Here is a 16774-nt window from a genome sequence, read left to right as displayed (position 1 = left end):
TGTGTGACTTAGGTTGTCTAGGTATACACTAAAGCTCGAAAGTTCAAAGATATCAAATCTATCGATTGACCGAGTATATCCGATATATGTTCACTACGAAAAACTTTAAGGAAAACCTACTTATTCAAATGCAATTAATCCTTACTTATGAGACACACAAGTTTTTCATGCATATGTTTTAACAATAGTCATTCCCCATTCATATGGGGGATTATTGAGTTTTAGCAAGGTGCGAATGGAAAATAAGAATGAATGAGAAATTGGAAAATGTGGGGGAACCAATTTGGAGGGAAAATCAAAAGTCATTTCAAATGAAAAGTCTTTGAAAAGGAAAAGTCATTTCTCCCATATTGGTAGAAAAATGGAAAAAAAGGTTGTCCTTATATTAGGAAAAACTTCCTTTAGCTATTAAAGAGTTAAGTAGAAGGTATCCCCTCATGCCATCGTCGTCGCTCACTCGTCCTCGACTTCGACTTTGGCTTTGGCAAATGATGCTATTGAATGATAGTTTTTAGGCAAAAATTATTTAATCAATCTCAATAATTAATTTCATTTTTCTTAAAAATTAATTCATAATGTTAATTAATTAATTAACAGAATTAATTTCACGTAACATAATTGTTTGAAAATTCGCATAACGGTAAAGTTGCTAAGAAGGGACTTGTTCCTTCCGAACATACACTTCTTTTCCCAAAAGACACAAACGTTCTGGAAAGACATGTCTGAACATATGTGTTCACACATTTGTCCTACCAGACGCGTTCCTTGCTGCAGTTGGCTATAAAAAGAGAGATTTCTCACATTTTTTAAACACTAAAAAATTTCTCTCTTCTGCATACATTTTCTTACAAATCAAATTGTCGATCAACTGAGTCTGTGTGTGCTCGTTGCTTTTTTTTTAGTTCGCTAAAATTATTGAAGTTTAAGGTACCGCTACTTCTTTAATAGTTAATCCGTTTTATCTTGGAAGAAATTAATCTACAACCTCTGGTACTTGAGGGGATTAAATTTCTTAAGGATACACAGTGGGTTTTGTGCACTCAGATTATTTATTTTCTATCTATGTCATTTTTTCTGTTTCTGTTTTTACTAACCTAAATACAAAAGATAACAAACTTAAGAATTTTAACATTTGTCTATGTATTTGAGGTTTTTAGAGATTAAAACCTTTCTGGTTTTCTATTCTGTTTGAATTTTAAAATTCATTGGAATAACATTTAGAAGAGCATAAAAATTTCATCGTTAAATCAGAAACATGTTGTATAAAGATTTATTCTTTACTGTTAGTATTTCATATACTAAATTGTCTGCCATTTGTGAAAGAAAAATGACTAATTCATGTCAAGTAAATGTTGGAACAATGAGTGTTGCAACAACATCGGTTGCACACAATCGCTCAACTACTTCCCTTGCATCGGCTGAGAAACCTGCAAAGTTTTCTGGAGTCTACTTTAAGAGATGGCAACAGAAGATGTTCTTCTATCTGATTACGTTGAGTCTACAGAGGCTCATTAGTGAGAACGTTCCTATTCTGTCGGATGAAACTCCGGACGAAGAACGATTCTTCGTAAAAAGAAGCATGTAAGCATTCAGATTTTTTGTGTAAAAATTATATTCTGACTGGCTTGCAAGACGATGTATACATTGTGTACAGTAGTGTGAAGACCTCAAAAGAACTCTGGGATGCTTTGAAAAAGAAGTACAAAACAAAGGATATCCGAATGAAGAAGTTCACAGTGGCAAAATTTCTGGACTACAAGATGATAGACAGTAAGACTGTTGTCACCCAAGTTCAAGAGCTGCAAATCATAATCTATGTTGAACATATTAAGTTTGTTCTTAATACTCACATAATCTTTAATGTAGGATTGATTGTGGATGATGTTTTTTAAGTGGCACCGATTATTGAGAAGTTACCTCTGTCGTTAAAGGACTTCAAAAACTACTTGATATATAAACGCAAAGAGATGACTGTTAAAGATCTCATGGTAAGGCTGAGAATCGAAGAGGATAACAAGGCCGCAGAAAAGAGGTCACGTGGTAATTCAGCAATATCTGGAGTAAATATTGTTGAAGAAGATCCCACAAAATAAAGGAAAATAAAGAAAACATCTAGATCGAAGAGCAAACCTCCTAAGAAGAACTTCAATGGAAATTGCTTCAATTGTGACAAACGTAGTCATAGGGTTACTGAATGTCGGGATCCTAAGAAGGATCAAGCAAATTTGGTTGAATCTAAAGAAGAGATGGTCGATCTCTATGCAATGTTTTCAGAATGCAACTTGGTTGGAAATCCAAGAGAATGATAGTTAGATTCTGGTGCCTCATGTCATGTGTATGCCAACAACGAATTATTTTCATCATATACTCCAGCCCCAGCAGACGAGAAGTTGTTTATGGCGAACTCTGTTGCTGCAAAGGTGGAATGAATGGCAAGATCTACTTAAAGATAACCTCGGGCAAGGTGGTGACTTTGAACAGGGTCTTGTATGTTCTGAAACTGCTAAAGAACTTAGTGTCTATACCAGTTTTGACCAAGTACGAATTCAAATGTGTATTTGTTTCAGATAAAGTTGTAGTGAGTAAAAATGCGATGTATGTTGAAAAAGGCAACCTCACTGAGGGCCTCTTCAAACTCAATGTAATTGCAGTTAATATGAATAAAGATTATGTTTATTCTTACTTGCTTGAGTCAAAATGTTTATGACATGAACGTTTGGGACATATCAATAACAAAACCTTGCGAAAACTGATTAACTTAGATGTTTTGCCTAACTTTGAGTGCAATAAATCAAAATGTCAAGTTTGTGTTGAATCTAAGTATGTTAAGCATCCTTATAAATCTGTTGAAAGGAATTCATATCCCTTAGAACTAATTCACATTGGCATTTGTGACCTGAAGTCAACACTATGACGTGGCGGGAAAAATATTTCATAACTTTTATTAACGATTGCACTAGATATTATTATGTCTATTTGTTAAATGGTAAGGATGAAACAATAGTTGCATTTAGGTAATACAAATTGAAAATCAGTTGGATAAAAAGATAAAAATGATCAGAAGTGATAGAGGTGGAGAATATGAATTTTTATTTGCAGAAATATGTCTAGAAAATGAAATCATCCATCAAACTACTCCTCTTTACTCTCCTCAATCTAATGGAATCACAGAAAGGAAAAATTGAACTTTAAAGGAAATGATGAATGCATTACTTATAAATTTAGGTTTACCATAAAACTTGTGGAGGAAGCTATCCTTACAGCAAATCGAATACTCAATAGAGTGCCTCACAACAAGAAACATGTTATTCCTTATGAGAAATGGAAAGATAGAAAACCCAACTTGAAATATTACAAACTGTGGGAATGTCTAGCCAAAGTCCAAGTTCCTATACCTAAGAGGGGACTGTGGATTGTGTATCCATTGGATATGCCATAAATAGTAAGGCATGTCAATTTTTGATTCATAAGTCCGAACATCTGGATATTCATGACAATACGGTAATGAAATCAGATAATGTTGAATTCTTTGAATATATCTATCCGTATAAAACTAGACTTGAGTTATCTAGTGAAAGGTCTAATCGACCTCGAGAAGAACCAAAAGAGAATATACCTAATGAAGAGAGTCCAAAATGTAGTAAACATCAAAGGACATCTACTTCATTTGGATCTAATTTTGTAACATTCTTTTTTGAAAGTTAGCCTCAAACATTCAAGGAAGTTATGTTGTCTATGACTCAACCTTTTGGAAGGAGGCTGTCAATAGTGAGATTGAGTCAATCTTAAGCAATCATACTTGGGAGTTGATTAATCTTCCTCTAGGAAACAAACTTCTAGGTTCAAAATGGATTTTCAAAAGGAAGATGAAAGATGATAGAATTATTGATAAATACAAAACAAGACTTGTTGTCAAAGGCTTTAGAGAAAAAAAAAAGTCTTGATTATTTTGAAACAAACTCGCTAGTGACTAGATACATCAATTCAGTAGATAATTGCCCTATCTGCAATATATGGTCTTGAAATCCATCAAATGGGTGCGAAAACCGTCTTCTTATATGGAGAGCTGGAGAAAGAGATTTACATGGAACAACCTGAAGGCTTTGTAGTTCCTAGTAAAGAAAAGAAAGTGTTCAAACTTGTTAAGTCACTTTATGGACTAAAACAAGCACTGAAACAATGGATGCAAAGTTTGATCAAACCATGTTGGCAAATGGATTTAAGATCAATGAATGTGCTAAATGTGTTTACATTAAAGACGTTCCTAATCAAGAGGTCATTGTATGCATATATGTGGATGACATGTTGATAATAAGTAAGGGCATTGCTAATGCAAAAGCTACTAAGTGTATGCTCGCTAGTAAGTTTGATATGAAAGATCTAGGAGTTGCCGATTCGATATTGGAAATTAAGATTCATAAAACTCCTCACGGTCTAGCATTGTCTCAATCTCATTATATTCGAAAGGTACTTGAAAAGTTCAAATACTTGAATTTCAAAAGGGCAAAGACACCAATTGTTGTGAACCTTGATCTTGCTAAGAATAAAGGTGAAAGTCAGTCTCAATTAAATTATGTCAGAGTATTGGGAAGTTTAATGTAAGTCATGAACTATACACGACCAGACATAGCCTACACTATAAGTAAACTGAGTCGATACACAAGTAATCCCAATCAAAATTATTGGATGGAAATAAAGAGGGTTTTGGGCTACTTAGATGACACTCAAAACTATGATTTGCATTATAACAAATATCCAGGAGTTGTTGAAGGATATAGTGATGAAAATTGGATTAATGAGTCAAATGAAACTAAATCCACGATTGGATATGTTTTCACTATTGGTGGAGGAGCAATATCTTGGAAATCATCCAAACAAACATGTATATCTCGCTCTATAATGGAGTCTCAATTCATTGTCTTAGACAAAGTAGGTGAAGAAGCTGAATGGCTCTGAAATTTCTTAGAAGATATTCCGGTTTGGCCTAAACCAATGCCCTATATATGCATACATTGTGATAGTCAAGCTGCAATAGGAAAGGCTAGAAGCGTTATGTATAACGGTAAGTCTCGTCACATACGACGAAAACACAACTCTGTTAGACAACTACTCTCTATGGAATTATCACGATTGACTATGTAAAAAAGAATAATGTGACAGATCCACTTACAAAAGGCCTAACTAGAGAGGGAGTTGAGAGATCATCGATGGGAATGAGACTATGATCGATGACAAGTCATCGTGACGGTTAACTCTACCTAGAAAATTGAAAATCCCAAGATCTAGGTTCAAGAAGATCAAATAAAGTCATAGAAAACGGTTCGACATTGTCAAAAAAAAAATCTATGGTCCGTTCTCATGATGAGACAATGTCAGTAACCAGGATAAAGGCATTAAGACATTTTAATGATTTCTAAGTGTGATACAAGGTATATCAAATAGTGTATCTATGAGATAACACATTTAGAAACCACTTATGTAAGTGTGAAGTGTAAGTCGCTTCAAGGAGAATCTGATAAGGCCATTTCTCTAAGCACTTATTAATCAAGACGTGTTTATGGCTGAAACGAAAAAACAATAAGAACCAAAAACAGTTCAAGGGTTGATTGTGTGACTTATGTGTCTAGGTATACACCAAAGCTCGACGGTTCAAAGATATCAAATCTATCGATTGACCGAGTATATCAGATATATGTTCACTATGAAAAAGTTCAAAAGGAAACCTACTTATCCAGATGCAATCAATCGTTACTTACGAGACACACAAGTTTTTTATGCATATGTTTTAACAATAGGCATTCCCCTTTCATGTGAGAGATAACACATGCATGTACATATATTTATATATTTACAGTGTGTTAAAATTAATATATAAATATATTTTGTAACACTTTTCAAATATAAATATAACTTAGGTCCCAAGCCTCATGTGACTGGACGACTTTGAGTTTTTTCTCTTTAATTATCCTTTAATTAGTTAGATTTAAAATTAAAAGTTACTATAATAGATACTTCATCAAACAATACGATAAAATATATGCAAGCACTCCTATTAAATGTTTAAGATCAAACAATACGGCAACAAGGTTTTACATTCTTGACATTTTGGTGAAGAATTGAAGTGCTTCTTCAAATACATACTTGCGAAAGAAATATTTTAATAATATTATATTTTGAAGTGATAGTCTAAAAGTGAAAAAAATTGAAAATTAACTGAATCGTACCGATACAAAAAAAAATCAATATGATTGAGATGATTTTAAAAATCTAATTTTGGGTGTATATTATAAAATATACTTTGACTCATGCAGGATGTAATTATACTTCAGTTTTATAACGATCAACAAAGAAAATAACTTCAATATCATCCCTTTTTAGATCTTGTTAAAATGATCTTTTTTTTCCTCTTCAAAATGATTTACTTATGTTATAGAGAGGAAAGGCTCAAATTAGTCCCCCATCTTTGAGTTAAGGTTCAAAGTCATCCTTGAGTTTTCACATGGAGCACTAATAGTCCCTCAAGTTTGCAATATTAGTGCACTTTTGGTCCTTCCCTAAACTTTTGCCTATTTTTTAACATTAATTTTTGTCCACAATTTTATGTAAAGAATGTTCAATCGTCTTTTTATATATTTAGTAGAAATAATAACCTATGTGAGAGAAGACGATAAGAAGAACACCTTGTTTGGTTCAGTAGAAATACTACTGCAGCTAAACTAAGAACATCTTAACATATGACGTTGGAAGAAAAGAAAAAATTTGTACTATTGTTCGTGAAATTATCGTGATGAACCTCTCAACTTTAATGTAATACGATTTCTACGAAACAAAACAAGGTGTTTTTCTTCTCACATTCTCTCATATGAAGTTATTATTTCTACTAAATATATAAAATGACGATTGAACATCTCATACATAAGTTATGGATAAAATCAATGTTAAAAACTAAGCAAAATTTTGGAGGAGGACCAAAAAAGTGCAAATATTGCAAACATGGGGGACTATTAGTGTTCCATGTGAAAATTCAAAAATGACTTTGAGCTTTAACTCAAAGATGAGGGAATATTTTGAGCCTTTCCTCATGTTATAGATATCATATTTCAAACAGTCTCTCAAGACCAACGAAATATCATAATAAAGAATTACTTTATTATAAAATTATTTTTAGTGATTGTGAGTGTTGGTTTCTGTTATTTATAACATTATAACTAAGTTTAGTTAGTTCAATTAATAATTGATCACTTAATCACCGATTTATTCAGAAGAGACAAATTAAGAAAGTTAATTTTCTAACCAATCTTAATTCATAAATTTTATAATGTGCATGATAAATAAACTCTGATAATATTTTGTATTTCTTGTTTTTTCTATAAAATCTATACTAAAATTTGACAAACATAACTACATTATATATTAAAAGAGTAGTTCAAATGAAAAATATAATAAAAATAACACCCACTAACTTATCCGAACCGACTACGTTTTAAAAATATAACCACTGTCTTGAAATTTCAGATTTCACATTTATTATTATTATCCGAGTTATTATCGTCCTATTTTTATTTTATCAATTTTGACTATCTAAAATGACAAAAAATGGCTATTTGTGAAATTTATCTCAGGAATATAATATGAGTGGCTAAAGTTGTAATCACTATACGCCCAAATATTGGGCTTAATGTTCAACAATGGCCCGTTAGGCTTTGTCGAAGGAAAATATATATATATATAGAAATTTGTACACTTCAAAACCCTTGTGCTTTCTACCCTTCGCCATTTCTGTTCTCTTCAGCAGATCGGCGACGACGGTGCCGGTGACCAGAAAGTATGGTGCACGTTTCCTTTTACCGCAACTGTAAGTATTCAATTTTGTATAAATTCATTCTCTTTTCTTGTTCCTTCGCTATGTGTATGCCAAATGTCCCAATAATAAACGATGAAATCTTCGTTGATTTTGTTTCTTAGATGCTAAATGTCTCTAGGTATGTTGTTTTGTTGTTGTTCTAGTTTGGTTTTAGATAGTAGAGAGCATGATCCTTGATCTTAGAGTTAGATAATGTTTGAACTTAAATGCACATTTTAAAGATATGTTGACAACTCTATTCATATATATGTCGAGCTGAATCGTATATACAGTTGATAACTCTGTGGTGTAGGAATTTTAGCTGTTCTGTAAAAGTTTGAGTGAGTTATTAGCTCAGCCTTGTGCAAGTTTTTTAGTCTGTTGCTCTTATCTTGTTTTGCATATTTCTGCAACTCAAGAAAAGAAAAGCTTGTATCTTTGTTTAGGAACAACCGTTTTGACTTTGTCATATAATTGACAGATAATCTTGAATGGTGAACAATTTAGTTGGAATAATGTAGAGTGCTACTGATAAATTCAATTCAATTCAATTATAAAAGATTGGATGCTAGGTCATTGTCCAATTCAGCTAGGTTTTGTTGGTGATTAGATGTACTTTCTTGTATTCAATTTTGAAGGTCGTGATGGTGTTCTTGGTTGGTCAAGATATAGAATTGAAAAGTTCAAAATTTTTATTGTGATTCTAGTACGTTGTGACATTTTATTAGACCACCATTTCTTAATGATTAGCTGATAACAGGATATGTGTGCATGACCACTCTTTGATAATCTAGTAGTCTTCGGAGATGAGTTTATTAGTAGCCAAAGATTAGTAGTCTTCGGATATGTGTGCATGACCACTCTTTGATAATCTAGTAGTCTTCGGAGATGAGTTTATTAGTAGCCAAAGATTCATACTCATACCGGTAATACTAAGTAGTTGGGATTAAGGCTCAGTCCTGTTGGTGCAGTACAGTTTCTTTTAGGAGTTTCTTTTGTTCGTTTCAGAGATTTGTTTGTCAATAGCGTTATAACTATGGGATCTAGAAATCCTCTTGTTGGGGATCCCAATTAGCCTTAAGAGACGATTTTTTGAGTGTGGGAATAAATTAGTTCAAAGGGAGTTAATGAATAGAGAGGATTCAAGCAGTCAAGCCAAATAAATTGTGATTTAAGTATTGTAGTAGCAGCATTTGTTATACTAGTCTCTGGAGATATTTACCATTGTCTGCAGTTTCTATTTTTGCTATTATATGTAGATGCTAATGTTGTATAAGAATTGTGTTGCTATTGACTTTTATTATCCATACTTTCTTAACCTTTGATGTGTAATTCAGATGGGAAAACCTTTAAGAAGCCTCGACGCCCTTATGAGAAGGAGCGATTGGATGCAGAGTTGAAGCTTGTTGGAGAATATGGACTAAGGTGCAAGAGGGAGCTTTGGAGAGTTCAGTATGCCTTGAGCCGTATCAGGAATGCCGCAAGAATGCTTCTGACCTTGGATGAGAAAGACCCACGCCGTATTTTTGAAGGTGAGGCACTCTTGAGAAGGATGAACAGATACGGATTATTGGACGAGAGCCAGAACAAGCTTGATTATGTCTTGGCCCTCACTGTAGAGAACTTTCTTGAGCGTCGTCTCCAAACCCTTGTCTTCAAGACTGGCATGGCTAAGTCTATCCACCATGCTAGAGTGCTCATTCGACAAAGGCATATCAGGTATTAACATATTACAGTTTTACTGACACAGTTCAAATAAAAAAATTAGCTCAGCCTATTTTTATTTTTGGTACTTTCTCTAATTGCAAATGTATGGTTGCAAGAATTCGAAGTGCAAAGAAAAAATTGCTTCAATGATAAAACAATATGCCATTTTTAATGTTATTAGTTGACCACTACATTTTTTATGGGAAAAGTTCTAGGTTTGAGTCATTTATTTGGCGTTCTTTTTATCAAAGAGCTCCAACATAAATTTTATGTTTTAGGTAACATAATATTTTATTTATAGAGATTGAAATTACTAAAACGAGCTATGATATAAAGGATGATGTTTGCTGTACAGTGAGGACTAGCGAAAATAGTCAAATAATCAAATCATCATCAATCTTCATCTTTGTTAATGATTGATGTGCTTTTCGAGGAAAAAATACATATTTGGGTTCTCCATTTTGTTGAAAGTCCTGAGTTCTTTGCTTTCCTTTTCAAATCCTCTGCCTAACACTTATTCGAAGATGTTCTTCTATACATTAAAGCTTCAGAACATCTCTGTATGCCCACTAAGATGCCTTACCTTGACACAATAATTCCGAGTCTGATGCTGCTGAACAGGATCAGTATGCATTTTGTGAAAATTGTTTGTTGGTCTGTATTGTTGAGAGGTTAAACTTGTCTTGAGTTTGGAAGTATTATACAATTCAATAATCTATGATTTCCATTTGTGTAGATTGTTATTGAAATAAGCCATATGCTTATAATGAAGTTGTGTAAACTTGCACAACTGAAATGCATTGCACTATGTTAAACTGCTTTACTTAATTTCCATTTCTATCCTTTGTATCAACGAAATGAAAGAAATAATTGTGTGTCAATTATTGCCATTATGTCCAAGTGTTAATAGATTAAAATTCATGAAGCTTGAACGGGTTATAAAGAAAATTAGTTTCTTAAAAGCTTGAATGACACTTTTTTTCAGCAGTACGGAACAGACTCCAAATCAGCGTCAGTCAGTCAATTACCCTGAGGGGATTGGTTCCTTATGATATCCTGTGCTCCGTGAATTTTACAAAGTAGTAGTGTATGAATTATTTGTTTTTTATATAGTACTTATATTAACATCAATACTTTGGCTGGCCTGCTCATTTTGGATTTTCTCAATCTTTCACTTTGTGCTATTTATCTGTTTTATCAGTATGTAAAATATGTTTCCACAATCTAATGATGTTTGTTATGCAGAGTTGGTAGGCAGGTGGTGAATGTTGCTTCTTTCATGGTGAGAGTGGACTCCCAGAAGCACATTGACTTCTCTCTCACTAGTCCTTTCGGTGGTGGGCGCCCTGGAAGAGTGAAGCGAAAGAACCAGAAGTCTGCTGCAAAGAAAGCAGCTGGTGGTGATGGAGACGAGGAAGATGAAGAATAAACTCTTATGTTTATTTACGTTTGGGTGTTTCACTTCTGCCTATGTTGTGTACTTTCTTGTTTTATGTTTTTGCAATTTAATCTACCTTTAATATATTAGAAAATGTTTTTGACAGAGGTGGAGAGAATTTTGAGTTTGGATTTAGCACTTGATATTAAGAGAATTTTTTTCTTGGATGGAATATTAGATTCTGCTCTTCTCCCTTTTCCCTTGTTCATTAGACACTGAATTGGGGTGTACTTGGATCTAATTTCCACACATATAACAGCACCTAGTAGTATACTGTACTCTGACATTTGGTTCCTGGACTTGATATACATATACAGCACACCCAGTGTTGCCCCTAAGTGATGGTATACAAAACGTAGATTGTATGCAAATTATACCTTTACCTCAGAGTAAGTGAAGTTGTATTTGATACATTTTCTACTCAAGAAAAAATAATCTATAGCAGTAACAACGATTCTAGATGCTAACAGAACTACAAAGAATTAACACAATAGTTGAGGTACAAAAAATTACGGATATTCTACTTTCTACTATATTAGAAGCATGAGTTAGAGATTAGGTATAAACATGTCAGTTAAATGTCATTTAAATTATATTTGAGGATATTTTAGACTTTTCATCATCAACTAAAGCTACGTGTCCTTTATGTAGCAAATTGAATTTTCCACATGTCTTCACTGCTTAGTGCTTACAATCTCTATCTTTCCCATCTCTATTCCTCAGCTTTTTTTTTCGTTTCTTTGTTGTATCAGTTAGATTCAGAGAGAATCAATTGCTCGGGTGTTTTATGTGGTAATTTTTACAAGGTGTTATTTTAGGGTGTGTTTGGTATGAAGGAAAATGTTTTTTATGGAAAATGTTTTCCTGGAAAATAAGTAAATTTTTGACTTATTTTTTCATGTTTGGTTAGTGAAGTAAAAAATATTTTTTGAAAAAGATTTTTAGTGTTTTATTTATGAATGGAAAATATTTTTGAGAAATATCTTTTAATTTTACTAGAGTACTTGAGAACCATTGTTGGTCCCAAACAAATCCTCATCTTGGCCGACTACAAGAGGAAAGCCAATTCAAGCAATAATAGGCTTAAAATTGAATTAAATCCGTTCAACTCAAATACTCAACGCATAAAGTTTGGAAAAATACTCAATAGCAATATTTATAGTTTGTAACAACTCAAGGAAAAGTAAATACAGAAAGACTCCTCAATTATATCGATCTATGAAGCATCTATAGTTCAACATGGATATTAAGACAAGACCCATAACACCCTAACAACATTAAACTGAAAAAGGAAAATCCTCTGGAATGCAAGGAGGCTCACCAAAACTAACTGGAATGTCAAATGATCTCAACGAAGCGTCTATTGATGATGCTGAACACTTGTATCTGAATCATTATAAGATGCATGTTGAATGATATCAATACATTAAAAGTACGAGCATACAAGTAGAATTGGAAGCATGGGTAACTGAATAGATAAGACTGGAAGAATACTCACATCAACTCAACTTCAATACAAAAGCAACAATAAGAGATGCAATAATTAAATCTTTATTAATAACAGATGTCAACTCAAGAATGTATATAAAAATACCATAAAATATTATTTACTCTTAGTTGGGAGATTATCTAACCGACAACCATCACATGAGTTACGTGATGATACAACTTATCGCCCATGCTGTCAGAACTGTCTTAACTATTTATCCAAATTGAAACTCAATCCAATATATTTTCCTTGACAGGACCCATGGTCCAAACTATTCGTTGTACTATTCACTAAACCACTGGTTTGTCATCCTTGATACCACCAAAGTATTTATATACTTTGCTGGTATTTATATACTCTAATGATAACAAATAGTAATTGAGCCATTTTTCGAGGTACAAATGTTCTTTTTCCTTCTTTTAAACTATAATTATGTATAGTAATACATACAATATGTTTACCTTATTATATAACTTTTTCATATATTTGCCCTAGACAATCCAATATTTCTTCGTTCTTCCGTTTTGGCGATTTTTATATTGAAATGGAGATGTGGTGATGATCAGAAGATAGAAGATGGTGTGTTTGGTATGAAGGAAAATATTTTCCATGGAAAATATTTTCCTTGAAAACAAGTAGATTTTTTACTTAATTTCTCATGTTCAGTTGGTGAGTAGAAAATATTTTCCGAAAAAGATTTTTAGTGTTTAATTTATGAATGAAAAATGTTTTTGAGAAATATCTTTTATTTTATACTAGAGTATTCGAGAATCATTGTTGGTCTCCAAGCGAACCCTCATCTTGGCTGACTACAAGAGGAAAACCAACTCAAGCAATAATAGGCTTAAAACTGAATTAAATCCGTTAAACTCAAATACTCAACACATAAAGTCTGGAAAAATACTCAATAGCAATATTTATAGTTTGTAAAACAACTCAAGGAAAAGTAAATACAGAAAAATTCCTCAACTCTATCGATCTATGAAGCATCTATAGTTCAACATGGATATTGGAACAAGACCCATAACACCCTAACAAGACTAAACTGAAAAGGGAAAATCCTCCAGAATGCAAGGAGGCTCACCAAAATTAACTGAAATGTCAAATGATCTCAACAAAGCGTCTGTTGATGATGTTGAACACCTGTATATGCATCATTATAAAATGCATGTCGAATGATATGAATATGTTGAAAGTACGAGCATGCAAGTAAAACTGGAAGCATGGGTAACTGAATAGATAAGACTGGGAGAATACTCACATCAACTCAACTTCAATACAAAAGCAACAATAAGAGATGCAATAATTAAAGCTTTATAAATAACAGTTGTCAACTCAATAATGTGTATAAAAATACAATAAAATACTCTTTACTCTTATTTGAGAGATTTTCTAACCGACAGCCATCACATGAGCTACGTGATGATACAACTTCTCGCCCACGCTGCCAGACCTGTCTTAACTATTTATCCATTTTGGAACTCAATCCAATATATTTGCATTGACAGGACCCATGGTCCAAACTATTTACCCAACTGCCCCTTGTACTGTTCATTGAATCACTGGTTTGTCATCCTTGATACGATCAAAGTATTTATATACTTTGCTGGTATTTATATACTCTGATGGGAACAAATAGTAATTGAGCAGTCTTTTCATGGTACAAATGTTCTTTTTCCTTCTTTTAAACTATAATTATGTATAGTAATACATAGAATATGTTTACCTTATTATATAACTTTTTCATATATTTGCCCTAGACAATCCAATATTTCTTCTTCCTTCCGTTTTGGCGATTTTTATATTGAAATGGAGATGTGGTGATGATCAGAAGATGTTCTAATCAATGTTTATACATATTTATACAATGTTGATACAATGTGTGCGTGTATATATATTTATTTATTTACTTATTTTTTTATTAAATGACAATTATTTGAGGAAAAAAAATTAATTGACAGTTTTGTCTATCAATATTTGTAATTAGAATCTTCATATTTTTACAATAATATAAATTTATGCGTACATTTCTATACAATAAATGTATATTAATACAACAATATTGTAAAAAAAGGATTATGCGGGTGTAGTTTGCAAATATAAACTATATAAATATAATTATTTTCTTTATAAAATTATATGTATTTTTTTATCAAGTAATCCTACTCTATTTTTAAAAAAAACTTCCAATTAAGCCTATTTAAGGGTAAACTACTTTGCTTATCGAGAATATTTTTTATGATTAGGTTTGAATCATGTTGTACATGAGCAACTTCCGTAATATTCAATATGAGTGAACTATTTAAAATAGAATCAATATAACATTTCATTTTATCTACTTTATTTATAGGATTTGATAGTATGTGAATGTATTTATTTTTCTCTGCATAGACGGTTTGATCCGATCACTACTATTATTGAAGTGGAACAAGTTATTTAAACAAGAAGATGCTATACTATTATAATTTCATTGTATAGTAATGCATAAGAATGCATTATATTTTCTTTTCAAAATTTTATCTTTTTTCTTAATAACTAAGTTACAAGTAGAAGAAAAATTCATTATTTTGACTTCTTCAATTAATAAAAACTCCATTATTTTTCAGTATGGTCATTAAAAGGGGTGACGGGTCGATTTGGGCCAGTTATTAGTCGAAGTTAAAACAAAACTGGTTTTATTGATTTTTAAATTATAAAACCAAAACAAATCAAATATAATATAAATTTATCGTTTTGGTTGTTTTCGATTTTGATTCAGTTATTCGGTTATTAACCATACATAGTTTTTTTTAAAAATATGATTCATTCAAGACCAATCCACCACTATATGAGTTGCAGGTTGCGTCAGACCCGTCTATCATTTAAAAAAAATACTTTTGGGATTGTGAGTTAAAATTTTGAATTCGATTCAATAATGAATTTTAGTGCACTTGAATATGAGATATTTGACTAGTTCTTATGAGTTTTGAAGTTTGTGGGATCAGATTGGGCTAATTTTTAATTAATGAGACAAAAATATCATGCCCTATCCACCACTATAAAGATTAAGGGTTGCACTTGACCAGTTTTTTTTTTTTTACAAAATAACATTTGAGATTGTGAGTTAAATTTAAGGATTCGACTTTAACAATGAATGCTAATGTACTTGAATATAATACATTTATAAAAATAAATAGGATAAAAAAGATATTTATGAATGTTGAAATAATATATAATATATTGTATTGTATCAACTCATCACGGTACATTAAAAGACATATTTTAGAAAATCCAGAGAAAATCATATACAAGAATGATTTTGTGAAAACGATATCATATATATTTGATTAAATAACAAAGAAAAACATGATAGATGGAAGATTTATGTTATCAAATTTACTTTATACGTGTATTAGAGTAGAAGATAAGTTCAAAAAATGTTTCAGTAAATTTATAACATTTTTCCTTCGAAGCCATTATTTTTAATAATATCCGAAATCCCAAAATATATCAACTCGATCTCATTGAAAGGATCAATTAAAAAAAGTTGTGTTCGCACTAATTCCCAATAAAGATTACTATTCTAGGTGTTGGACCATACAAAATATTTTTCACAGGTAAATTCGATATTGGGTCAAGGACAAAAAAATTCAACCCTTCTTTTAAAGAACTATTTGATAAAGAAATTTCAACCTAATTTTGTCCTCGATCCTAAAAAAAATTAACAGAAAAATATAATAACAAATGTTCAATGAATATATCGAATTAAATTAAAAGAGAAGTCTTACCTCTTGAAAAATGAGAACTTCAATTGTCTAGTCATTCTAGAGTTCATCTCTTTTCATCTTTGATGATTTTTAGGTATGTAGCTCTAGCTTTGTCACGACCCGATTTATCAAGTCATGATGACACCTACTATAACCCACCAGCAGGTAAGCCAACCCGTAACCCGGAACAACAAGTAATGGGTCTGAGGGTAGAAATTAAACAAGAGTAGGAAAATAACAATATAAACAGGCAGAAGCAAACCAAAAACATATATACAAATAAAGATCCCTCCCAGAACCTGGAAGTCACTAGTACAGAGCTTCTACAAAATGAGTACAAGTCCCAAAACTGGACAACAGAGACTGGACTGTCTCGAAAGGAAAAAGACAAGTCTATATATACAGATGAAGACTGAAATAGTACAAAACGCCGTGTGCTCACCCCCGTCTCCGGATAAGTCTACTCCAAGCTCGATCAACGCTGGCTACTAGTGCTCGGACCTGCATCACAAAATAGATGCAGAGCGTAGCATGAGTACCAAAACAACAGG

The 16774-nt window shown here is 32.2% G+C and overlaps 1 protein-coding gene and 1 long non-coding RNA gene across 2 annotated transcripts in view; one reads left to right on the top strand and one right to left on the bottom strand.

Moving 5' to 3' along the window:
• Positions 1-7727: 7727 nt before the first annotated feature.
• Positions 7728-11160, top strand: LOC125864495 (40S ribosomal protein S9-2). The gene is made up of 3 exons (XM_049544523.1): positions 7728-7855; positions 9181-9562; positions 10796-11160. Exons 1-3 carry the CDS (start codon positions 7828-7830, stop codon positions 10977-10979), a joined length of 594 nt encoding a protein of 197 aa, XP_049400480.1. The 5' UTR covers positions 7728-7827; the 3' UTR covers positions 10980-11160.
• Positions 11161-16481: 5321 nt separating this feature from the next.
• The window catches only part of LOC125864666 (uncharacterized), a 173168-nt gene continuing 172875 nt past the window's right edge, over positions 16482-16774 (bottom strand). The window contains exon 3 of the long non-coding RNA XR_007446259.1: positions 16482-16724. This is a non-coding gene — a long non-coding RNA (uncharacterized LOC125864666). The remainder of the gene's footprint in view (positions 16725-16774) is intronic.

The sequence above is a fragment of the Solanum stenotomum genome, chromosome 1 (genome assembly GCF_019186545.1).
Source record: "Solanum stenotomum isolate F172 chromosome 1, ASM1918654v1, whole genome shotgun sequence".
Taxonomy (NCBI): domain Eukaryota; kingdom Viridiplantae; phylum Streptophyta; class Magnoliopsida; order Solanales; family Solanaceae; genus Solanum; species Solanum stenotomum.
The sequence above is the reverse complement of the archived record's forward strand: the minus strand, read 5'-3'. Positions and strand labels throughout refer to the sequence as shown.

What these genes read in the sequence shown, in the direction of transcription:
- LOC125864495 (XM_049544523.1), top strand. Translation starts at nt 7,828, where the DNA reads ATGGTGCACGTTTCCTTTTACCGCAACT. An exon ending in CGTTTCCTTTTACCGCAACT is followed by an intron (nt 7,856 to 9,180) that starts GTAAGTATTCAA and finishes TGTGTAATTCAG; the next exon opens with ATGGGAAAACCTTTAAGAAG. An exon ending in ATTCGACAAAGGCATATCAG is followed by an intron (nt 9,563 to 10,795) that starts GTATTAACATAT and finishes TTTGTTATGCAG; the next exon opens with AGTTGGTAGGCAGGTGGTGA.